At 44.9% G+C, this 24,588-nt stretch overlaps 4 protein-coding genes across 6 annotated transcripts; 1 reads left to right on the top strand and 3 right to left on the bottom strand.

The window, feature by feature from the left end:
• Nucleotides 1–2,049: 2,049 nt before the first annotated feature.
• Nucleotides 2,050–7,613, bottom strand: LOC6499399 (probable multidrug resistance-associated protein lethal(2)03659). The gene is made up of 6 exons (XM_001954679.4): nt 7,369–7,613; nt 6,805–7,035; nt 4,836–6,746; nt 3,987–4,453; nt 2,967–3,921; nt 2,050–2,413 (listed from the first exon to the last, which is right to left on the bottom strand). Exons 1-6 carry the CDS (start codon nt 7,440–7,442, stop codon nt 2,086–2,088), a joined length of 3,966 nt encoding a protein of 1,321 aa, XP_001954715.1. The 5' UTR covers nt 7,443–7,613; the 3' UTR covers nt 2,050–2,085.
• Nucleotides 7,614–8,150: 537 nt separating this feature from the next.
• Nucleotides 8,151–14,749, bottom strand: LOC6499398 (ATP-binding cassette sub-family C member 4). 2 transcript variants are annotated; one of them, XM_032456309.2, is made up of 7 exons: nt 14,554–14,749; nt 14,150–14,495; nt 12,626–12,856; nt 10,576–12,564; nt 9,964–10,517; nt 8,956–9,904; nt 8,151–8,891 (listed from the first exon to the last, which is right to left on the bottom strand). In XM_032456309.2, exons 2-7 carry the CDS (start codon nt 14,227–14,229, stop codon nt 8,567–8,569), a joined length of 4,128 nt encoding a protein of 1,375 aa, XP_032312200.1. In that variant the 5' UTR covers nt 14,230–14,495; nt 14,554–14,749; the 3' UTR covers nt 8,151–8,566. The 2 variants fall into 2 exon arrangements, with proteins under 2 accessions (XP_032312200.1, XP_001954716.1); XM_001954680.4 differs by having other exon boundaries at nt 14,150–14,749.
• Nucleotides 14,750–15,466: 717 nt separating this feature from the next.
• LOC6499397 (26S proteasome non-ATPase regulatory subunit 1) lies at nt 15,467–19,084 on the bottom strand. Of its 2 annotated transcripts, XM_032450326.2 has the most exons (4): nt 18,968–19,084; nt 17,903–18,880; nt 16,536–17,843; nt 15,467–16,459 (listed from the first exon to the last, which is right to left on the bottom strand). In XM_032450326.2, the coding sequence occupies exons 2-4, from the start codon at nt 18,843–18,845 to the stop codon at nt 15,639–15,641; spliced, it is 3,072 nt and encodes a 1,023-aa protein (XP_032306217.1). In that variant the 5' UTR covers nt 18,846–18,880; nt 18,968–19,084; the 3' UTR covers nt 15,467–15,638. The 2 variants fall into 2 exon arrangements, with proteins under 2 accessions (XP_032306217.1, XP_044570029.1); XM_044714094.1 differs by having other exon boundaries at nt 17,903–19,045.
• Nucleotides 19,085–19,286: 202 nt separating this feature from the next.
• LOC6501185 (histone RNA hairpin-binding protein) lies at nt 19,287–20,494 on the top strand. The gene is made up of 2 exons (XM_001954682.4): nt 19,287–19,606; nt 19,664–20,494. The coding sequence occupies exons 1-2, from the start codon at nt 19,451–19,453 to the stop codon at nt 20,324–20,326; spliced, it is 819 nt and encodes a 272-aa protein (XP_001954718.1). The 5' UTR covers nt 19,287–19,450; the 3' UTR covers nt 20,327–20,494.
• Nucleotides 20,495–24,588: the final 4,094 nt, after the last annotated feature.

The following is a 24,588-nucleotide window of genomic DNA, read 5'->3' on the forward strand; positions in this document are numbered from 1 at the left end:
CTCAACTCGTAGTGTTCTATAGCCAATTAATTGGATGTCCTTTCGCGTAGGAGGCCCTCAGCATCGTTGCCAAAGATGCGATTTATTGGGAAAACCCAAAAAACCAAAATACCAAAAAAGCAAAAACAAACCGCTGATACAACGCCTTATCTATATACTATATAGTAGTGAAAAGCCGCCTCCAATTGCCGCTCTAGATCCCACATATGGATGTTATTGCCCAAAAAGAAATCGATGGGAAAAAAACCAAGTTGAAGAGAGATATTTAACAACCTCGGGACCATATTTTATAATCAAAATATGCGTTTCATTGCGATGCACGCACGTTCACCATTATTCTCGTTTTTGGATTTTAGCCTGTTATGTTCACCAAAAGGATGAAGGATTAAATATGGTACGGGTAGAGAATACTATATATTTTTAACAACTATTTGTAAACTGCTAGCTGAGCAAAGTTTTAGGGAACACTCACAACTTGATATTGAATATTTATCGCCTATATACAATTGTAGCGTCTCGAACAAGAGGCCAAAATCTAAATTGACTTCCAGTTATATTCATTTTTGCTAAATATTTAGTTTCAACAGCCGTTTCCAATGCCAGATAGCACACACACACATCTCCAGGATCGGAGGTCTGGCTTTCGAATTGGGTATTGGGCTAGTCGAGAATAGGGGAAGATTTTCGGGTCTGTCCAATGCGGAGTTTGAAGTCCTCGCCGGCCGGAGGATCTTTGGGTTATAGCCACGGTAGATATAGAGAAGTTTGATATTGATAAGGTTTATAAGTTGTTGCCCCAAAAGTAACCAAAATGGACCGTAATACAAGAAAAAAACCGACAATTCTCATTTGCTTTTGTGCTCAATCAAAGAAGCTTAACTGTGAGAATACCAAAATGAATACAAGATACAAATAAATGTAGAGCGAAAGAAATCTTAAAGTTGCTTGAGAACTTCTTCTAGCTGAACAATTACCATTAGAGAGTAACAAACAAGAAAATATTTAAAAATATAGAACAAAAAAAACGAAAAACAATTTTATTAAAGCATCGAATTTTTCTCAAAACCAAAACAAATGAGCAAACAAACAATCTTATTTCTAGGACAACCAAATCTAGTTACTTATTTACATTCTAAAAAGCGAAATTCGGAAATAAAAACAATTTAGACTTTGGAATTTGGGGAAGAATTTCAAGGTTTAACTTTGTTTTTTTTCTTTAACCAAACTGCAACCAATAACATCTAAGCACCAAAGATTAAGAGTATATATAACAAATTTAAAAAGAGAATACAAATAAATGAAATCACTGATTTTTCTATTTACATCAAATAATGTTGAAGGCAGACTTTAAGCGAATTTTAAATAAGCTAAAATCAATGAGGAGCATGAGGAGAGAATATTTTAAAACCAATTATATACATACATGAATATGCTTTATTTACTTTAATATTAACATTATACACAACAACTACATACAAATATTATATACACTTGTATTAAAGTTTCGTGAAAAACAAAAATCCAAAAACAAAAAAAACAAAACTGCTACCAAACCGAATGCGATAATTCATTTACACTCTACCAAAAAAAAAATCTAAAATTTTATATATGAAGCAAAATCTCGTAAATCTAATATATATATACATCTAGAATCAAACGCCATTATCGCACATCTAAAACTAAATTTAATGACATAATGCGTTAAGCCTAGACGAGAAACAAAACTAATAGAGTTGAAAATTTCTATTTCTCATGTGACTTGTAACTACAAAAAAGCAAAAAACTAGCAAGGATCGTAGTTATAGAGAGCGAATCAAGCCAGACAGTACGAGTAGCGAAAAAATATAGAGGACGGTATACTTACATACAAACCTAAAATGATAATTGCTTTTTCAAACTTCAAGACGGCAAACGAAAGAGTTGAAACAACTAAGTACGAGTATATATTATGAAGTACATATAAAAGTATATACATATATAAACTATATTTAAAGATCAGTTCACTATAATAAAGTCTATATTACCATACCTTACAACAAACCAAAGCAATCTACACAGGTGTTCGAATTTATTCACAGCAGTCTTTCACAGAGTAGTCCCCTTTAACCCCGTGTCCAGCACGGAGCTTTCCACCTCCGGCTTCTTGTGGCCCAGCACCCGCTTCCGGTAGCTCTGCTCCGCCAGGTATCTCAGGTGCTGGGCGGTGCCCACGCCCGTCTTCTCCACGAACCGGTGCAGGTACCCGTGCCGGTTGTGCAGTAACTCATGCGGATGCCCCAGCTCCACCACCCGGCCCATGTCCACCACCATCACCCTATCGTTGTCCATCACCGTGTGGAGTCGGTGGGCGATCGTCAGCACAGTGCAGTGGGCGAATCTTGAGTGTATCGCGGCCTGGATGAGATGATCGGTCCTAAAACATATAAAAAACGTATTAGAGTTGGGTAGTTGGGAGAGTTCTATTCTTCAGTCACGTCATCTGTACTCCCGTCCGGCTTTGGTTCTTCAAAACATAAACTTAACTATTGAAAATGGAAATTAAAATGACAATCAACAAACAGTTTCCTCATCAAATTTTGATCCTTTTCTAAAATGTCTAGATAACAAAAATGAATGAAAAGGTTTCCTTCCAAAAAGGTATATTATTAACTTTTGTGAACTATAAGTCAACAAAAAGATTCCTTATTGAATTAACCATCTTTTGAGAACTGTCTAGATAACAAAATACACTACGTTTACTACGCAGTTTCCTGAATTTGAATATGGAAATATTAAACAAAATGTCTGTCCTGTCATTTTTGACGTTTGTCATTTTTGGGTGTCAGTTTTGACGTCGCATGTTTTGTACTTTCAGGGGCATTGAATTAACCAATCGATCAAAATATTACGGACTACCAAACAAATCTACTTTGGTCGGTCAGCTGATTTGTAGTTACTGTCTTAAAAAGATTTTTTCATTGACTTACTCGGGATCGACATTGGCAGTCGCCTCGTCCATAATGAGTATTTTGTTCTGGCGAAGGAGAGCTCTTGCCAGGCAGACCAGCTGCCTCTGGCCCAGGCTAAAGTTGGCTCCATTGTCGTGGAGGCGACACCATAGCCCGTCCTTAAGATTCGATACAAATGCCTTCATGTTGACAGCCTCCAGGGCGTGCCATAGCTCCTCGTCCGACTTCTCCTCGAACGGGTCGAGATTGAAGCGGAGAGAGCCTGAGAAGAGCACCGGATCCTGGGGTATAATCGAGATCCTGCTCCGCAGGTCGTGCAAACCCAGGTCCGAGGTGTCGTAGCCATCGATGGCTATATGGCCATCGTTATGGGCCAGCCGGAACAGAGCCTGAGCAATCGAGGACTTTCCGGCTGCCGTGTGACCCACAATCCCAATCTTTTCTTCTCCTCGAATCGTAAAGTTTAGTCCTTTAAGGACATAGGGACCATGGTTGTTATAGCGCAGTCGGAGATCGCGGAACTCCAGCTGCCCGCCACTTGGCCAGGTTTTCGGTAACTTTACAGACTCCGGAGTTTCGTAAGCGGGTTCCGAGGGAATATTGGCATATTCGAGGACCCTTTCCACACTGGTCATCATGTTCTCCAGCTCGACGGTCTGCCGCATTCCCGCCTGACACATTAGCACCAGGTTCATGGACTGGGTGATGGCCAGACCCACATCTCCACTGTAGTAGCCCCGCCGGCTATCGAAGATCAGGAAGCTGAAAGTCACAGCCGCAATGTACAAGACACATATGAGATCCGTCCAAAAGGCAAAGGCTCTATTGATGCTGACATAGAGGTACAGAGCGGAGGTGTTCTCATTCTGGTAGTAATGGAAGCGCTCCTCCATGCGTTTCTTTCCATCAAGGGCTCGGATGGTGGCCAGACCTCTGAAGGTGGTATTCGTGTGGGAGTAGATGGGACTGCGGGCTGGAAATGGGAAATGTATAGTAACTATTTAGTTACTTTACTACACAAGAATGTAAATCACTTACTTATGGTTTCAATTCTCTTCAAACTCCGGCTAGCTCCAATGTAAAGACATCGACACCCGTACAGTAAAGCCACCACAACGATGGCCGGAATCAGGAGCCAAATATTGGCAGTACTCACAACCGCCAACACGGCAAGAGCATTCACCACAAACTCTATGGAGTCCATCAAGGACTGCGGTAGATTCACGTCAATTGCTAGGATGTCGCTGGAAAAGCGATTCAGGATCCTGCCGGAAGTAGCAACCGTAAAGAAGTTCATGCAGGCGCGGATAATCCCTTGAAAGAGATCATTGTGAATCCTTAGAGAAATGCGCAGGGTCATCGCAAAGAACCCAAAGGTGCGCAAAACGTAAAATATCAAAGTGCTCAGAATGAGGATGGTATAAAGGGTCACCATGTGCATACGGGTTCTATGGTACTCCGGGACAGGCTCGTGGAGATTGGGTTCCGTTTCCTCCCAAGTGGCCCTGTAAAAAAGATTGTATTAATTTTTCATAGAATTTGAGATAGAAGTTTGATGGGAAACCCTCCTAGTTTTAGTTCCTATCTTCCTAGTAGAAGTATTGAACCAACCAGACAACATGCAGTGTCAAGATAATATTATCGATTACATCTGTTAGGAAATTCCGGCTATATTTATGACAATAAACAACTGGAACAAGTACACTCGTTTTTATCAATCTGCCTTATTATTATAACATAAACACTGTAAATCAAAATAGCTAACAATGACTGAACATTTTTTTAATTTAGTCACTAGAGACTAAAATATCTTGGCTTGGATTTCGCCAGATGGGGAATTTTTGGGTTCTATTTTTAATCCAATGAATTCTAGATGTTTTTACTTACCACTTGGAAAGGAATATATCCATGGTAGCTTCAGAGACTCGGGCCACTACGAACAAAATAAGGATTATGGCCACCACAAGTGGGTGTCCCAGTTCTCGCAAGTAGGCCCTGTAGGTCTTTAACTTGACAGATCCTTTGTCCTGCTGCTCCTTGAACTGTTGCTCTAGTTTATCCCGATCGAGGTGCTCCTCCTGGGTCAGGGACTTCCTCGGCTCCGGATCCTCGTAAACACTGTCCGTACGCATGGCCCTTAACTTGGCCACCTCAACATCATTGGCCACCGACATCCGGAAATTGATGAGTTTCCTCAAGGCATCGTACTTCCCCTGGACAGAGATTCGCCCACCTTCGAGCAGAACTAGGTGATCCACATGGCGCAGCAGCTGCACTCGATGGGTGACCAGGATGCGGATTTTGTTTGCCAGAAACTTGTTTAGGCAGCGATCTAAGAGCATTTTGCTGACATGTGAGTCCACGGCGGACAGTGGATCGTCCAGGAGGTAGATGTCCGCTTTCCGGTAAACAGCTCTGGCTAGGCTAACCCGGGCCTTCTGGCCTCCACTCAAACTGGCACCGCCCTCACCTATTCTGGCGGCATCTCCACCTGGCAGGTGTTCCACATCCTTGTCAAGGTGACAGACACGAAGGACCTCTTGGTATCGCTGCTCGTCGAAGGGCTCAGTGAAAAGGATATTTTCCCGGAGAGTTCCCTTCATTATCCAAGGCTCCTGGGGAGCATAGCTCAGGACACCATTCAGCTCCACACTTCCACTAATAATATCGAGTTCTCCCAGGATTGCTTGAAGCAGTGTGCTCTTTCCGGCTCCCACCGTGCCCACGATGCCCAGAAACTGCTGATCCGAAGCCTGGAAGCTCACACCCTCAATGTGACGGTGACGCTTCTCTTGACTAGCCTGATCCCAGCTAGCCGTTAGTTTCTGTATCAAAATACTCTTCACCTTCGCCTTTGGATTATGATTACGGCCGTAGAAGTTCCCGTGGTCAGGGCTCTCATCCGGAGTCTTAATGTTATCGACGCCACCGTCGGAAGGGTTCTCGTGCTGGAAGAGGAAATCCTTGACGCGGTTGGCCACCACAAATGTCTCGACCCACATATTAATGGCCAGCGGCCAGGAATGTAGAAGAGAATCATTCAAGTGGTCATAGTAGCTGGAAACAATGAAGACCTTCTGGGCAGTGACTATGTCGCCGGTGAAAACGTAGGTGACCAATGAGAGGAACAGCGAGAGCTTTGAGATCATGCCAGTGCACTGCAATCCCGCATAAATATAAGTGGATCCTCTGATGGCTTTCATCTCCTTCTTTCGCACTTTGGCGATCAGCTTGCCGAAGGACTTCTCCCAGGCGTACATCTTAATCAGCTGAATGGCGGCGATAATCTCATTCATTAGCTTCACCCGATCGTCTCCGAATTCCGCGGATTTCCTCTTGTACCGACCATTTGCCCGGGCGGCCCAAGCCTGGAGCGGTATGAAGGCTAGGATAGCGGCGAGTCCCACTATCGCCGGCCACCCAATCAACTGGTAGATGATATATACGAACACCGCGCCCTCCAGCGGACCACGCCACAGCTCGTGAAAGTTATAGAAGGCCTCGTTGAAAGTCGGCAAGTCCGTAGCCATCAAAGCGATGGCATAGCCACTCACCCCACTGGTATCCGCCGCCACCGAGACCCGCAGGAACTTACGGTACACAAGTCCAGTGCAAGCCAAGCGGACGCGAGAGCCCACACGGAAGAGGTATTTCATAAAGGGGTGATAGAAGAGCCCAGAGATCAAGGAGCAAAGCACTACGCCCATGGCATACATGTATGCCGAGTGTTTGCTGATGTTCACGGAGCTCTCTGAGAAAAAGGACACCAGGCCACCCAGCATTAAGGGCTGCGTTGTGCTGGAAGGACATAAAAGTAGTACGAGATGAAGGATTTACTTTTTTATCGGAAACTTACTGCACTGCAATAGTTAGGATGGAGTAGACAATGCTCGAAGGAATGAAACTCCAACCGTAGGCTCTGAATATCATGCGCAGGACACTAGGCTTGGAGCGATGCAGCTCCTGCTCCCAGAAGCCCAACAGATACGAGGACACATTGCAGCTCTCTAGACTCGGATCGGGAGCATAGAGATCAGCGGGATCGAGATTCCGGCGCAGGCCCTTGATGAGAATCTCGCGCGTCCAGCTGCAAGAAGACAGAGCACAAAGTCAGAGAAGAGTTCGGAGCGGTGTTGATGGACGGGCGACATGGTGACAGGTGTCGTCCAGCTGTCGAGGCTCTTTATCGTGCTTCACAGGCGAGTCCACTCGTGCGGGTGTAAATTCAGAGTGACGGCCAAGGCACTGGCTATAAATCTGGCAGCGGGCAGTTCGTCACTCAACTCCGTATCTAATCAGCAGGACTTTAAGAGGGGTCAACGCTTGAAGTCCCTCCGAGCAAAACACTTCTCACGAGTTCACTAATTTAGAAATATTACGTATACGCCACGGCGACACACGACAGACACGATTCACTCACATAAAGAACCATTTGGATAGGAAATTGGCCTTGACCACGGGATTCGGTTTTCGCTGCTCATGGATGCCACTCATTCTAGTTAGCCAATTCCCTCAAAAGTAATATGCATAGGTGGATAAATATCACATATGTATGGTAGATCCTTGACACGGTTTCTTCTTTCCACTCGCGTGCGGTTCTTGTGCCGCTTCAGTACCAACTAACTGCCTGCCCGTCCGGACAATTCAATTTGAACTAACTTCGCACGACTACGTTGTGGTCGGGAATCATCGCCATAAATCAATGATCCGCCTGCCGTCCTATCGAACAGCCCAGTTTTATCTTAATTCCCGATGACAGCAACCCATCACCGGAGCAGCCGCTGCAGCAACCGCCACGATTCGTGGACTTTTTTTGGCTAAGTGTGTTTTGCTGTTTTTTAACAAAATTTTTGATCCGCTCGCGGGGCATCCCGTCCGATTGGCCAGAGGGCGGTCAGGGGCAGTAGCTTTTAGTGACCACCTCTCCCGGTATCTTATCAGAGCCGGCGTGCCACCGTGTTGACTTACTCTGATTACACTTTTCAGCAATTGACAATTTTAATTGGAAGGTTCATCCTTATCAATCCGCTGATGAATCACACGGATGTTAACAGTCCCGGACATGCTGTTAATAACCGATTAGATATTTTTATGCTGGGTGACTCAAAAATAGAGTTACTGGTCAAAAACTGGTCAAGTGACATCAAGCACTTCCCCTACATCAAAGGACAGTCCACCATTGGACAACAAAAACTCGTTGCATTGTTTTTTTCAATTTATAAGTAATAATTCTCAGGCACTTTATTGAGATTGTACATATCTATAAGTACGATTTTGTAATACTACATTAGCTACACATATTTTTAAAAAAGTACCTAAATAAACTATTTGTCTTATTTGATTGAATTTGCTCTGATTTGTGCGCGGCGCGAATTGCTTTTGATTCGTTCTTCAACTGAACACATGAAGTACAAGACGTTTGAAGTACATACACACTAGTAAGCTAGTAGAACAGATGCATACACATAAATTCGTAACGATAAATAAGCTTAAATATTAAATCCCTTAAGTACAAGGCAATAGGTAACTTATTAGCTTTAAGTACATAACTGTTATGTACATAATACTTTTAGTTTTCATGCTCTAAGCCCTAAGTTTTGTGTGTTTGTTGTTTTTGGTTACTCCGCCTTTTCCTCCATCGCCAGGGTGATGTTTATTTCCTCGGTGGGCGTGCCGTCGCCCAGAAGTTGTTTACTATAACTCTGCTCCGCCGCCTGCTGCAGAGCGTACGCTGTGGCTGCTCCGGTGTGGTCCACCAACTGGCGCAAGTATCCATCGGGTCGCTGGAGCAGCTCATAGGGATGACCCAGCTCCCGAGCTTCCCCAGCATCCATCACCAGCACTCGATCACTGTCCATCACGGTGTGCAGCCGGTGGGCTATTGTCAGAACTGTGCAGTGCGCGAACTTGGAGCGAATGGTCCGCTGAATAAGTTTGTCCGTTCTGAAAAATGTAAGAAAATCTCATTGAAATAGATTTATCTAATGCGTGTTCTCATTTCACTCACTCTGGATCCACATTGGCCGTGGCCTCGTCCATGATCAGGATTTTGTTGTGTCTCAGTATGGCCCTGGCCAGGCAAACAAGCTGCCGCTGGCCGACACTGAAGTTGGATCCTCCATCGTACATGCGACAATTCAACCCCCCGATCAGTGTTGAAACATAGGAACGCAGCTCCACATCGCCCAGAGCCTTCCACATCTCCTCGTCCGAGCGCTCGTCCATGGGGTCCAGATTATAGCGCAAGGTGCCGGAGAATAGAACCGGATCTTGGGGTATGATCGAAATGTGACTGCGCAGATCATGTAGTCCCATGTTTTCAATATCCACGTCGTCGATGCGGATCATGCCCTCGTTGCAGGCCAGGCGGAAAATGGACTGAATGATGGACGATTTTCCGGCACCGGTACGACCCACAATGCCGATCTTTTCGCGTGGCTCGATGGTGAAGTTCAGATCGCGAAGAACAGGTGACTCCTTGGGCGAGTAGCGTAGTTTGAAGTTCGTGAACTCGATGCGACCTTTGCTGGGCCACTCGGTTTTTGGCTTAAACTTTTCCGCAGTTTCCAAAGGTGCCTCCGACGGTTGCTCCGTGTACTCCAACACTCTCTCGACGCTGGTCATCTGGTTCTCCAACTCGGCAGTTTGTCGCATACCCCACTGGCACATGCCCGTCATTGTGGTTGAGTGCAGAATGGCCAGACCCACGTCGCCGCTGAAGAATTCGTTTTTGAGCAGCAGAAAACTGAAGGTTACGGCCGCCATATATCCAATACACAGCATGTCCGACCACAGGGCAAAGGCTCGGGTGCAGGAAAGAAACAGGAACCAGGCAGATGTGTTGGCGTTTTGGTAGCCATGGAACTCCGACTCCAGGGCGCTTTGAGCCTGCAAAGCGCGAATGGTTGTGAGACCCTGGAAGGTTTGGTTTGTCAGCGAGAACACCGGACTGCGAGCTTTAAAGAAAGGAATATTGTTAGATTTTTAAACCAACATGACATAAATGGCAACTTACATATTGACTCCAAACGCTTGACACTGCGGCTAGTGTTCACATAGAGATAGCGAATACATCCCAAGATGATCACTATCACGCCAGCCGGAACCAGCAGCCAGTAGTTGGCAATGGCCACAATGATCAAGACACCAGATACGTCGATAACAAAGGCCAGACAATCCAACAGTGTGTGCGGCAGATCCGTGTCCACAGTGCGAATGTCCTTCGAGAAGCGATTCAGTATTCGGCCAGAGGAGTTCGTATTGAAGAAGTACATGCTGGCCCGCGTAATTCCTCTGAAGAGTTTGTCGTGAAGGTGGAGCGAAATGCGCAGGCACATCTTGAAGAAGCCGAACGTACGTATGAGATAGACCACCAGCGTGGTGCCCAATATGATGGCATAGAAGAGTACCAGCTCCTTGCGCACATTGGCCTCAATATTTTCAGAAACCAGGGACGTTGCAGAGGAGTCTGTTGTATTCAAGGGCAGCGTGTCATTTTCAGGCATTGCATCGCTTTCGTTCAACAAGGCAGCGGTGATGTTGGCTGCCACTTTCTCCTCCCAAATGACCCTAAAATGCAATTGATTCAATTAGTAACAAGTTTGGTAAATAGCTAGTAAGACCTTACCATCGCGACAGGAAGTAGTCCACTCCGGTGAGCATCACCCTCGCCACAAGGAACAAAGCAACTATAATGCCCAACAGGAAAGTACTGTCCAATGCCTTGATATAGGAGGCGTATACGTGGAATTTAACCGAGCCCACCGACTGCTGCTCTTGGTTCAACTCCTCCACTTCTTCGTCCGGCCGCAGGAGCTGGTTGTGCGCGTGGTGCTCCATGCTCTTTTCCGAATCGCTGCGGGACAGGAAACTGCTCACACTGTGCGTGTCAATGCCGCTTTCGTCGTGCTGCGTTTGCTCTAGGAACTGGAACTGGCGCGAGCTCTGCAGCTGCTGGTAGCTGCCCTGAGCCACAACCTTACCGGATCCCATCAGCAGCAGATGCTCCACATCGGACAGATATTGCACCTGGTGGGTGACAAGGATTCGGATCTTTTTGGCCAGAAAATCACGAATGCAGCGATCGAAGATGTGCTTGCCCACGTGGGTGTCCACGGCGGACAGGGGATCATCTAGTAGGTAAATGTCTGCCTTGCGGTAGACTGCTCGGGCCAAGCTCACCCTGGCTTTCTGTCCACCACTGAGACTCACACCTCGCTCCCCAACCACTGTCAGGTCTCCTCGTGGAAGTAGCTCCAGATCACGCTCCAGGCCACACGCCTTTACCACTTTCTTGTACCTTCTCTCGTTGTAGTCCTCCACAAAGACAATATTGTCGCGAATGGTGCCCTCGAAGACCCAAGGCTCCTGCGATGCATACGAAATCGTTCCGTGCACCATGGCTTCGCCTTTATCAATGCCAACTTCGCCGAGAAGCACATTTAGGAAACTAGACTTGCCCGCTCCTACGGGACCCACAACAGCTGCCAGAGTTTGGTCTTGTATATCCGTGCTGAAGTCCTCGATGGCGCAGTTCGCGTGACCGTCACTCGTGTCCCACGACGCACTAACATTCTTGAGGATGACACATTTCCTTGTCGCATCCGGATCGTAGTCCCTTAGACGACTGTGCTGCACCTGACCATTGGACAGCAGAGATCCATTCAGCTCGACATTCTTTTGTTTGTCTTCCTTGGTGATCTTTCGCTTGTTCTTGGCAGTCTGCTGGTTGGCCTCTAAATTAATTGGCACCTCGGCTTTGTCTCCATCCAACAGGAACTCCTTGCATCGCTTTGCCGATACGAGAGCCTCCGCTATGAAGGTAATGGACAGGGGCCAGAAGTGCACCATGGAATCGTTCAGCATGTTGAAGTAGGAGGATACGGTGTACACTTTCTTGGCGGTCAGTGGATCCCCGAGGTAAACGTAAGAGCACAAGGCGAGGAATACGGACAACGGCGATATCATGGAGGTGCATCCTAGACCAGCATGGATGTAGGCAGTGCCCTTAATGGCTTTCACTTCCTTGAGACGCACCTCGGCAATGACGCGGGCGAAGCTCTTCTCCCACGCATACATCTTGATCACCTGAATGCCCTGGATGATCTCGTTCATCAGCTTCACTCTCAGATCCGTTCGCTCGGCCGTCATCTGGCGGTAGTAGGCTGCTTTCTTGGCCGCCCAAGCCTGCAGCGGAATGAAGCTGAGCATGAAGGACACGCCGATCACGGAGGAGATACCAATTTCTCGGTACATGAGGTAGCCAATCAGAATTGATTCCAGCGGTCCCTTCCACGTGTCGTGCAGGAAGCACAGCGCCACATCAAACCGCCCCAAATCGTTGGACAATATATTTATTGCTCTTCCACGAAGGCCGTCGTTGCTGCTGCTCTTGGAGACCTGTAGGCACTTCCGGTAGATTAAGCCGGACAGAGCCAGCCGCAGCTTGGTGCCCACTTGGAAGATGTAAAAGATAAAGGGATGGAATGTTATCACAGGCACCAGCATGCAAATCACGATTCCCAGGGCGTACAGATAGGCGGCCTGCTCACTGATTTCCGTCTGATTGGTGGCAAAGTAGCCGACGAGGCCGCCCAAAAACAACGGCATGAGGGACCTGGAAAATGGGAAGTCATATGGGATTAGCTAATCCGATGAACAAACAACATGGTACCTACTTGCAAACCGTTTCGCAAATGGAAAAGGCCAGTCCTAAGGGCACGAAAATCTTTCCATATGCTCGCAGGATCATCCGCACCACACTGGGATTATTTCGTTTCAACTCATCGTCCCAGAGCTCAGCAAACTTGTTTGTCACTCGTTCACTGTCCAGTGTTTTTCTGTGCTGGTAGAGCTCCTCGTCCGTCAGCGGACCTTGGAGGCCGCGCTTGAACAGATCTCGCATCCACCTGAAAAATCACCAAAGCAAATATAGTGTTATTGATTGGATTTAATAACCAAGTTAGTACTTTTTACACCTAATTTCAAGATGAATCTTTAGGAATAATGAAACTTGTGTTTGCTTTTCAGTTATAAGACTGTTATCACTTTTTAATAGCTCGGAAATTCTTTAATTGCCCTGATAGTAGAACGGAGGCTACGTTTCTGAAAGCCCGTAGGTCTTTAAGGAGGCTTTCTAAGGCTTTAAACAGATTTTATTAGGTTAAGTCTATGTAATAGCCATAATTATGATAAGTTGGCGAAGACGTGTTGCTATAGAAAACGCCTTTTTTTTTTAGAATTATAAACAAAGACAATTTGTAGGGGAATTTCGTCAGATTCATTATGTGCGAAGTTCCCCCAGACATTGTTTGATTCATTATTAATCAAGCCATTGTGGTTGTGGGGACACTTGAACATACAGTGGATACCACTTAAAGTAAACTTTCTATATGTATATAAACTGTGATTTTCACAGATGTTTTAGTAAAATCATTCAAAATCATTTTTGTTAATGGTTGCTGCAAGTTCTTTAAACTATATTGTAAACATCTCTTGAGTTAAGAGTCTTAACAGTAATTTTCTATAAAATTGTATTTCAAATTGCCGCCTTATCGTTTCATTTGTTTATTAGAGGAAAAACGTAATAAAGTGCGGATGCCCGGATCCATCTGGTTACAATTGGCAAGCGTTCAATGCGGACAAGCCAGCAGATAACGATGTAACCTTGCGGCCAACAATGACATCTAATAAACGAGTGGCGTCCAATTTAATCGATGTGCGTACTAAATATTTCTCATTAGACTTCGCCCCGATTTTCGGTTGTTGTCGGCCAGATAACGGCCATTACTTATCGGCCAAACAGGCTAATACAACTAAACTAATTATATGGAGTATCGGGTGGAACTGGGGGTGGTGTCCCAGCCTGATAAAAATATGAAACCACAATATGGCAGGAACATAGAACACGTGCTTAATCAGAGCACAAAAAGGTGTAATTTACCGTAAATAACACTAGTTAACAAGTCACACCGACACTTGTAAATAAGGGCTGTAAGTTACTCACAAAATAAGGTCAGAAGTCTTAAAAAACAATCAACACAAGTCTGAGATTTAAGGCTTATAGTTTTCGTGAGTAATAATTTCTTTTGTTAACTAATGTAATTGGAGGCAGGTGAATAATGATGCGGAATGAACTGGTACACTATATAGACGGCATGTACTAGAATCGGAGGTTATTGCTCGATTCCAAGGTAACTTACCAGAAGCTCCATTGTGAGAAGATATTCGCCTTGGTGTAGGGATTCTTTGGACGGACAACCTTTCTTCTGGTGCGGTTCATATTTTTTTTTTTTTGGGGAGTAACCGGCAAGGGGATCAACCGTTACGGCACTGATTCACTTGCTCTTCTGAGCAAACTGGAGTGAAAATCAATAACGCACAGCCGGCAACAACAAATCAGTTGGCAGGTGGACTATGTACGTTTATTTACATATGTACATACATATGTTGTCTAGGTCGAGGTCAGCACCGATTTGTTCACCGTTATGCAGCAGCGCTCTCACCAATCCAAATTTACCGTTTACAAAAATTTGTTGCTACTTCTGCCTGGCGGAGAGTGGGTGTGAATTGTGTTTGTCGTTGTATTTGTAATATAATATAATACATATATATGCTAATTAACAGCCGTCTGGCACAGCCACACTAACAATATCCAAGATATCCGATCAACGAGACTTAGCCTATGGGATTTCACTACAAATAACACACAATTAACCGAAACTAAGAGTGCTACTATAAAAAAAGAACTGAGCGGGAAACGGCGAGAGCCCGAGAATTTATACTCGGTGGCGTTGCCACCCGGTCCCACAGTAATTGTTTGCTGAACACAAAAATTGAGAGAAATTAAGCATAGTAACAATGGGGCTTTAAAGTTATAAATGATAAGCAGAGTTGTTGGTCTAGTTGTCTATGGAATGTCAGTTGATGAATCTCCTAAAGGATTTCAAATACTCTTCAATTAAACTTCATCTTCAGATGAAACAGAGGCGTGCCGAAAAGGGGTTTAAAAACAAGACAAGAGATTGCATACATAAATTTATTATTTAAGAGATACATTATACGAAAATAAAGTTTTCTAGTTAAAATTATAGATCCAAAAGCAAAAAAATCCCATATTTAGGACCTTAATTAATCTTTCCATATTTTTAATTTTCTATGCTTATATTCATTTCGTATTAATATTTTTGATTTATTAAAATCTAAATGAAGTTTTTGAAAATTAAAAAATTCTATTTTAAGTTCAAGCCGTAAATTTAATCCCCTTTTTGATAAGCCCCTGTGACCCACGAGAGAGAGGACAACTTCATTGAGAGAGGAGAGAGAGCTTATCATTGCCAAGCATTGTGAAATTGTTTATGTTTGGCAGAAGAAGCGCTTGCAACATATGACGAAAACAAAGCTACTTCTTACAGGGGAAGCTTTCCCAAGATTAAATTAAGAGGTAGTCGCCCGCCAAAACGTCACGGCAATAAAAATTATCAGACATCCACCATAACAATATAAATAAACAACCTAACTAGGTAATTTACATCTTATACGATGAACATTTTATTTTATTTTTAGGGATTAGCATTTAATCAGCGTATGCAAGAGGAGTTTCTAGTTTTTGTTTAGTATACACCTGGTGAATAGTATGCAAGGTTGAAAATCGAACAGTTTTACTTAGATAATGACAAACAGCATGCCCATTTAGTCCTCGATGTACTCGAAGGGCTCTGGCGGCTCCGGCTCCTTCTCCTCGTCGTTCATTGGACCAAAGGCCGCCACGGGCTCCACAAGCTCCTGATCCTCGGCCTTGCCGGTGTGCTGGAACACGATGATACCGCCGATGGTTACTTCTTTCAAGGGTTCGTACAACTGCCCATCGATAACGCTAAGGACTTTGAGCTGCTGACGCAACACACGAGCGGGATTCTGGAGGACCTCGGATGTGGGCTCGGGCTCTTTCTTCTCCTTCTTGTCCTTTTCTTTTTCCTTCTCCTTCTCCTTGTCGCTGGAGCTGCTGGTGCTGGCTGCCTCCTTGTCCTCCTCCTTCTTTTTCTCTTTCTCCTCCTTCTTCTTAGGCTTCTCCTCGACGGCAGGTTTCTCTTCGGTCTTGGCTTCTTCCTCCTTTTTGACAGAGGTGGTGGCCTCCTTGCTGTCCTCATCCACGTCCATCTTTTCGTCCTCCTTCTTGTCGGCGTTTTCGCGTCGCTTTTGCCGGGCAGCAATGGACAGAACAGCGGTGGCCACCTTCTCGCGCTCCTCGCTCTTCTTCTCCTCCAGCGGGGCGGGGTAGGCGTACAACGATGGCTTGGCCGCCGACTTGAACTCCATCTTGGGCATCTTGAGGTCGGAGTTCAGGCCGATCACGCAGGTGGGCGTAAAGGCCAGCGACAGAGTGTGCGCCAGGGGGAACCAGTACCAGTACTGGGTGAAGGCCAGCATGCCCACGACGGCCTGCAGGTTGGTGTGACCTGTGCGGGATTGCAGCGAAAGGGTTGCGTTCCTGCCACCAGCGTCAATGATGCCTGAAAAACGACAAACGATTTATAAATGCATAAAATCTAATAAGGAATTAATGTTCTAGTCCGCAAGCCAACTTACCTTGGGCCAGGATGGCGCCGTACTTGGCCATAACATCCTCGTGCTTGTTGCTGATGACCTCAGCATACAGCTGGCGGAAGAAGGTCGTCTTGGGGCAACTCTGGTCTGTGTGCTGGATCAGGATCATGGCAGATGCGATCAGGGCACCCTGCCGCACAAAGTTAACCGGATCGAACTTGACCATAGGCTCCAGGAGGGCAATGGCCTCTCGCAGTCCCGTGCCGGCACAAGCGATACCCAACGCCATGGCGGCTCCGTAGCGAACGTGCGGATTGTATGATTCGGCCAAAAGACTAACCACCGATGGGCACTGTTCCGGAGTGCGGAATAGAATAAAACCGATGGCGGTAACAGCAGCCCGACGCACGTCGTCATTCACATCAGAGACGGCCACATGAAGCAACTTCCGGATGGCTTTGTTACTGCCAGTTCCGTTGTAGGCCATAGCCAAGGTGTACATTCCGGAGCGGCGAAGGACTGGGTCCTTGTCGGTGGACAGGCTGGTGACTAGAGGATCAGCTTCCTCCAGTCGGGAGAACATCGTAAGTGAAATGCCAACGGCCAAACCACGTAGGATCTTCTCGTGCTGCGTTTCCTGAGCATAAGACACCATATCCTCGATAGCTTGGGCGTTCTTAGAGCCCAGCATCACCATTCCCATGGCAATGCCCGCAGCCTCTCCAGTAACTGCATCGTCCTGGTACAGGTTGAACTTAAGCTGCTCGTACAGGTCCTGGCGATGGGTGCCCATTCCAGCGAGACCGAGACCCAGGCATCCACCGTGGCGCACGTTTTCGTTCTGGGCATCCTTAAGCTGCTGCAGTAGATAGTCAATGATATTGGCTCCATGGTTGGCGTGAATCAAGCCCAAGGCATAGAGAGCTCCACCCTCGGAGTAGCCGGAGCTGGGACCAGCCTCCTTGGGCAGGTAACTTTGCATTAGTGCCAGGGAGTCCTTTTCGTGCCCGCGATGGATCACACCCAACGACGCTGTGGCCGTCAGCTTGGCCCAATTCGTTGCCCTGGCCAGCCAGTCGAGATTGTCGCGCAGGAATTGATCGGAGGTGGTGCCACTATGCATGAAAGCGTTGGCAATCACGGTGGCTGTGTGGCAGATGGATACGCGAACGGCCTCCTTAGTGCCTCTCAGAACCTGCAGATCGGCGTGGTTGCTGCGGATAAGGAACTGCAGCTGAAGGTCTATAGACACCTCTCCGGACAGAATGGATATGAGCTTTTCGATGTTTTTCTGATGCAGCTTCTCCACCTCATTGAGGGATTCTATGGTGCGTTCAACCTTAGCATCAGCTGAAAATTACAAGAAAATTGTATAACATTTTTTAGTTTAGAGATAGACCTTTAAATACCTTCTTTTTCTTCTGTGATATCTTCGCTGGATTTCGACTTGCCGTCATCCTCCGACTTACTGTCTCCAGATGATGTTCCCTGAGGCTTGAACGTACTGGGCAGGGCGGTGGGAATGGGTGCTGTATTTTTAAGAGCCTGCAGTACATTGCCTAGAAATTCTTGCGTGGCGGACTCATAAAGATCAAAGGCAATCTGGTAGGCCATCAGGTTGTTAGTCTCTACTGATGAACGAGTCAAGGCGTCAAGCATTTCTGCCACGGCCAGCGGGTCCTCCAGGAAGATCAGACACTGGCACATGTTCACATAGTCAGGCACACCCAAATCCCGATACAAGCCAACTAGGCAGCGCAGCACTTGGTTGCGGAAGGCCCGATTCTGAATCAGGGACATGGTGACATTGTAGGCGTAGGCCAGCATGCCACGCACATCGTCAGACTTCATGATCGCCACCTCGAAGATGTCCATGCGACGTGTCTCCAATGCAATGCCCAAGGCCTGACGAAACTGGTTATCGTCCAGACAGCGCTGAATCATCCGGTTGACAATCCCCTCCAGACGCTCATCTACGGCCGTGGCCTCCTTGGGATTCTCTATGAACTCCACCCTCTGGGCAATGTAGAAATCAATGCACTTGGCAATGATGGTTTCGGTGTATTCATTCCTAGCATTCACATCAAAGAGGTCGCCTGCCCCCAAGGCATATGTTAGGGCGTCTTCGAAGGACCCCAAATGATAGAAGACCTTGGAGGCCACCATTCCGGCCAACTTGTTCTCCGGAAAGCTGCGATCCTCATGCAGCATCTCAATCTTCTCAATGGACTCGGAGATCTCCGGCCAGAACTCATCCACAATGTTATCCAGCTTTTTGAGGGCGAATACCTTGAGGTCCGGCATCGGCTCATCAAGAAGGGAGATTATCCCCGCGGCGGACGTAAGACTCATTTTATCGCTTCGTTGTTTCCAGTCGAAAGTATTTCCTACGAATGTGTAAGTGACATATGTTCAATTTAGACTCCAAATCCCTTCGTCTATGCTGTGCTTGAGTAAAACTTTTGCGTACTAACCAATTGCACCTTTATAATTTTCTTTATGCCGAAAAATGCTAAATCACTCGAATAGACAGTGTTGGTGCTGCCACCCAGTTAAAGCGCTCTTTAAAAATGTATCTGGCAGCGCTGGTATTCCGCAAATGGTCACTCTAATTCAACTGATACCTTGGGCTCAAAAATAAAAAGAACAGTCAGATCATTTCGCTTATTCTGTTTTCCATTCTTTACAGATTTGTTTAAAATTAAAAAAAAAAAAAACATTTTTAGAAAAAAAATATCGAAACCTACTTTTAAAAAGTAATACACATCGATAATTTTGTAGTATTTTTGATTGTGTATTTTTCGTCAGGTGCTAAACTGGTCACATTAAGGTCTCGCATCACAACAAAAAACGCGCGAAGGTTTGTTGGGAACAAAACATCCAGGTGAAAACGACCCTTCAGTAGCCGCACACAATTGCTCCGCGTCCGCAAACACATTGAACACAAAGCCATCAAAATGCTCTGCGAGGATCAACTTATGTCCGTGGACAACACGCCCCAAAAAGAAACGGCCAGCTTGAATTCTTCCGCATCTTCTATATCCATCGATGTAAAGCCCATGATGCAAAGTTGGGCCCAGGAGGTCCGAGCGGAGTTTGGCAACAGTGACGAGGTAGGCAGATGCTTTAAAATCAGTCTATGTTGATTACTAATTTCGTTTACTTGACAGGCATCAAGTTCTCTAAATAGCAGCGCTGCCAGCAGTGCGTCATTTGTCAAGAAAGAAATTTCAGATATAAAACAGGAGGACATGGAAGGATCCCAGCGTGAAATGGCTTTTGAGTTCCTGGACGGCGTTAATGAGGAGAAATTTGAGCGGCTGGTCAAAGAAGAAAAGTTGAAAACGCCGTTCAAACGTCGGCACTCCCAGACACCGCCAAGTAATGAAAACAGTCGATCAAACAGTCCGAATAGTAGCAATTCTTCTACCCATGAGGATGTTAAGCCTGGAAATAATAATGATAATCGTTTGCGCCACAGCAATCGCCAGTTCAAGGGCCACAAGGAGGAGAAACGTGTGCGCCACAACAGCTACACATCCTCTACATCGTCATCATCCTCCTACACTGAAGCCAACCCCGCTGTGCTAGCTCGCCGCCAAAAACAGATCGATTACGGAAAGAATACGGCTGCCTACGAACGCTACGTGGAGATGGTGCCAAAGGCTGAACGGACCCGCGAACATCCTCGCACACCCAACAAATATGGGAAGTATAGCCGTCGCGCATTTGATGGTCTGGTGAAAATATGGCGCAAGAGTCTCCACTTCTACGATCCGCCCACTCAAAAGAGGGGCGAAGCGGACAGTAATTCCGACTCTGATTCGGACTAGGACCTTGTTTGTGGGTGGGGTTTCATTGGGGGATTATTATAAATCAACGCATCAGTACAAAGTTGAGATATCAAAATTAAGGAATTGAACACGCATTTTCCAACTACAAAGCTGTGTATAAAATTGTTACCACAAATGTTATGTTGAATAAAATGGCGTCTTACAAAATGTGTTGCGTCTTTCTACCTGAGTCAAGGAAAACCCGGCAAACCCTTGTAAGTAGTCGCATATGCCGTCCTATTTTCAAGTGAAGAGTAAGTTGCATAGAATTCAAAAGAATTTCGCGATTGAGAATACTATGGAGTAGTAGTTATTGGAAAAAACAATGTTTTAAAGCGACCTTTCTTCAAATTTGAAACAATTGGGCACTAGCCAAGGTCGCATTCAGTATTTGGGCATTAGCCTGCAGCCTTTGCTCGTCAAAAAACATATGGTTCTGGAGCAGAATATCGATTCCTCATCAATCATCAAAATATTTCTAAAATTTTTTGTCAAAATATTCAGGGGATCCCCATGAAAATGTTGAAGATGCATGGGAGGCACATTATGGCCCACAGCGATGGCTATATCTTTGCCAGAAAACATCCGATTGTGGAGCGGAGTATCTTAAACGATTTGTAGTTCGATTCTCCACCAATCTACATCAAAACCTGGGAGCAAAATATTTTGTCGATTTTTTGTCAAAATTTTCAGGGGATCCCCTTCAAAATGGGGAATGTGTATGGGAGGCACATTGTGGCCCACAGCGATTGCTATATCTTTGCCAAAAAACATCCGATTGTGGAGTGGAATATCTTAAACTATTTGTGGATCGATTCTCCACCAATCTGCATCAAAACCTGGGAGCAAAATATTTTGTCGATTTTTTGTCAAAATTTTCAGGGGATCCCCATGAAAATGTTGAAGATGCATGGGAGGCACATTATGGCCCACAGCGATGGCTATATCTTTGCCAGAAAACATCCGATTGTGGAGCGGAGTATCTTAAATGATTTGTAGATCGATTCTCCACCAATCTGCATCAAAACCTGGGGGCAAAATATTTTTTCGATTTTTCGTCAAATTTTCCAGGGGATCCCCTTCAAAATGGGGAATGTGTATGGGAGGCACATTGTGGCCCACAGCGATGGCTATATCTTTGCCAGAAAACATCCGATTGTGGAGTGGAATATCTTAAACGATTTGTGGATCGATTCTCCACCAATCTGCATCAAAACCTGGGGGCAAAATATTTTTTCGATTTTTCGTCAAATTTTCCAGGCCCCCCTTCAAAAAGAGGAATGTGCATGGAAGACACATTATGGCCCACAGCGAAGGCTATATCTTTGCCAAAAAACATCCGATTGTGGAGTGGAATATCTTAAACGATTTGTGGATCGATTTTCCACCAATCTGCATCAAAACCTGGAAGCAAAATATTTTTTTTCGATTTTTCGTCAAATTTTCCAGGGGATCCCCTTCAAAATGTTGAAAGTTCGTGGGAGGCACATTATGGCCCACAGCGATAGCTATATCTTTGCCATTATGGCCCGATATTTTAAACGATTTGTGGATCGATTTTCCACCAATCTGCATAAAAACCTGGGAGCAAAATATTTTTTCGATTTTTTGTCAAAATTTTCAGGGGATCCCCTTCAAAATGGGGAATGTGTATGGGAGGCACATTGTGGCCCACAGCGATGGCTATATCTTTGCCAGAAAACATCCGATTGTGGAGCGGAATATCTTAAACTATTTGTGGATCGATTCTCCACCAATCTGCATCAAAACCTGGGGGCAAAATATTTTTTCGATTTTTTGTCAAAATTTTCAGGGGGATCCCCTTCAAAATGTTGAAAGTGCATGGGAGGCTCATTAGGGCCCACAGCGATGGCTATATCTTTGCCAAAAAACATAGGATTGTGGAATAAGGGGAATATCTTAAAGGACATGAAAATCTTAAATCCGATTCTTGAATATCCTTAAATGATTTTTTCTATATTGTCCAAAGGCACAACGTTTGAAACCTGCGCGTATTACCAGTTGATTCATTATTAAATTTACGAATAAATTGTGCTTCAGTTTCCATTTAAATGTTGCACTTGTGTAACGAAATACCTGCTATGTAAAGGAATCCGAAACCTTTATTGCTGTAATTTCTATAAAGGAAAACACGTGTGAATTCCATTAGCCCTCTCCCACTGACTTCACCGCCATTTTTCGTGTGTGAAACGGTGACATAAATATGAAAGCATGGGTAACGGTAGATATGCATATTGGAATGTGTATATGTGTGTGCCAAGGTGTGTTTTATTTCGATGTGGGGTAGATAAGCAATCACTCAAATATGATAAGTTACCTTTTCTGAAGTGGAAATAAAATAGAGAATTTCGAATTGGAGCTGCCAAAAATGTAAATGGAAAATCTACAAAATAAATCAACGTAATTGCCAGGAAAACCAATTGAAAGGCATCGATTATTTTGTATAAATATTTTCCATTTATTGTAAGGTAACCTAGAACGTTTTGTTTTTATTGGGAAAAGACCGCCTTTTATTTTTCATTGGCTGAGAAAATGAGAAAAAAAAGTAAATCAACAAAGCAGTTGAAGCCGGGGAAAAAAAAACATAAAGTGGTTTAACCGCTCCCTCACATAGATACACACTGGTGCATCTAATCGCACCCATACAATGGCCATCCGAGATCGTCGTCGGCGAATGGAAAACGTCGTCGACCGTTGGTCAGTGAACGCGAATACAAAAAGGTGAGAAGTCATAAACCATCTTGAAAGTGGCACTGTGTGGGTGACGCGTGTATGTAAATGATCTCAGTGAGAGTAAGATACAGATACGAATAGCACACTGGGAGAATAGATTTAAATACTAATACTATTTATCAGAAACTATAGACCTAAAAATTTAATATTTTATGAAAAGTTGAAAAGAAAATTGCAAAGTGTATTTTTTAAAATGATTTTTGTATGGATTTTGTATGTATGAAGTTTATATCAAACAATATTTTAATAATAGAATTAGCAATGAATGGAAAGCATATACTTTTTGATTTATTTTTCTCTTAGTGTTCCTTGTATTTTTGCTTATTTCCTGAGTGCCAGGCCTGGCTTTTGTTGTTTACAAAATATTTCCGCAACACATGTCGCACGGCTGGGGGCTGGTTCTTCTGCTTCTTCCGATTCTTCCGCCCCATGCCAGCTGTATCTTCTAACGCAGCAGCTACGAACGCGCCATTTGGTTTCGTTTAGCGCTGACGGCGCTGCCTCCGTCGACGTCGATGCCGGCTTTAGCTTGTCGGCGGCTTAGATCAAATAATGCGATTTCATGCCAAGTCGCAAATTGTCAAGCAGTCTCCGCATCCGCTGCTCCACCACCCCCCAATCCGTCCCGCCTTCAGTGCCCTCCTGACATCCCCGTTTTATGACCATCCCCGTCGCAACATTTCGCATCTTTCAGATGCATTTCGACCTTTCTCAGATGTGTGCTCCAATTTGATTATGAAACCAACGAAAAAAAAAATATAAATCTTAAGGAGGAAAAAAAATATATTAATTCGCCTTTGAGTGCGCCAGTTTTTATACTATCAAGAAATATTTTTAATTAATTCAAAATATTTTTTGCACATTTTTCGCCCGAGGCGAGCATTTTGTTTATCAACAAGTTGCTTAGCTTTGAAGTCCGCCGGCCCAGAAAAATGTTGAAAAGAGCGAAGAGCATGGGGCTGGTGGAGGGTGAGGGTCTGAAATCAACTTGTTAGATGCTCGGCCATTAAATTTCCTAGACGCGAATCAATTTTCCAGTTGCTGCAGTTCAGCGAACTGAAGTAGAAGTCGACTGCAACGGCGGCAGCTCTGCCGACTTTTCAGTCCCCAGTGGGGCACTTTTTTATTTTTCTGTTTTATTTTTTTATGAAGAATCGTATAATTTTCATTTTGATGCCTTTTATGACACTTCCAAAAAATAAAAAAAAACGGTCGATGCTTTGACTTCGAATTCGATTCGCTCCCCTTCGTCTTCACAACTTCGCATAAAAGTATCTCAAAATGGACTAGGTATTTATGATTTCGTTTATGCATTTTTCTGTTTTATTGTTTAATTTTTGTTACTTCGATTTGTTGGAGCTCTTCCACGTTCACGTCAAAAGCCGGCGGCGTTTGAAAAAAAGTTAATTGAGTTGTAAAAATTATAAAGTTGTAAAAATCCCCCCCCCGATCAAGAAGTATAAAAAAAAAACCGAGTATCTTACGCCGGGTAAAAGTTATGCGCTGGA

This window comes from Drosophila ananassae, chromosome 2L (assembly GCF_017639315.1).
Source record: "Drosophila ananassae strain 14024-0371.13 chromosome 2L, ASM1763931v2, whole genome shotgun sequence".
Classification (NCBI taxonomy): Eukaryota; Metazoa; Arthropoda; class Insecta; order Diptera; family Drosophilidae; genus Drosophila; species Drosophila ananassae.

Excerpts from the sequence above, each read along its gene's own strand:
- LOC6501185 (XM_001954682.4), top strand. The coding sequence starts at position 19,451 with ATGCTCTGCGAGGATCAACTTATGTCCGTGGACAACACGCCCCAAAAA. Across the intron at positions 19,607-19,663 it reads AGTTTGGCAACAGTGACGAG|GCATCAAGTTCTCTAAATAG; the intron begins GTAGGCAGATGC and ends TTTACTTGACAG.
- LOC6499399 (XM_001954679.4), bottom strand. The coding sequence starts at position 7,442 with ATGAGTGGCATCCATGAGCAGCGAAAACCGAATCCCGTGGTCAAGGCC. Across the intron at positions 6,747-6,804 it reads ATCCTAACTATTGCAGTGCA|CACAACGCAGCCCTTAATGC; the intron begins GTAAGTTTCCGA and ends ATGTCCTTCCAG. Across the intron at positions 4,454-4,835 it reads GATATATTCCTTTCCAAGTG|GGCCACTTGGGAGGAAACGG; the intron begins GTAAGTAAAAAC and ends TCTTTTTTACAG.
- LOC6499397 (XM_032450326.2), bottom strand. The coding sequence starts at position 18,845 with ATGAGTCTTACGTCCGCCGCGGGGATAATCTCCCTTCTTGATGAGCCG. Across the intron at positions 17,844-17,902 it reads TATCACAGAAGAAAAAGAAG|CTGATGCTAAGGTTGAACGC; the intron begins GTATTTAAAGGT and ends TGTAATTTTCAG. Across the intron at positions 16,460-16,535 it reads CGGCGCCATCCTGGCCCAAG|GCATCATTGACGCTGGTGGC; the intron begins GTAAGTTGGCTT and ends GTCGTTTTTCAG.
- LOC6499398 (XM_032456309.2), bottom strand. The coding sequence starts at position 14,229 with ATGAACCGCACCAGAAGAAAGGTTGTCCGTCCAAAGAATCCCTACACC. Across the intron at positions 10,518-10,575 it reads GACTACTTCCTGTCGCGATG|GGTCATTTGGGAGGAGAAAG; the intron begins GTAAGGTCTTAC and ends ATTGCATTTTAG. Across the intron at positions 9,905-9,963 it reads CAAGCGTTTGGAGTCAATAT|CTCGCAGTCCGGTGTTCTCG; the intron begins GTAAGTTGCCAT and ends CTTTCTTTAAAG.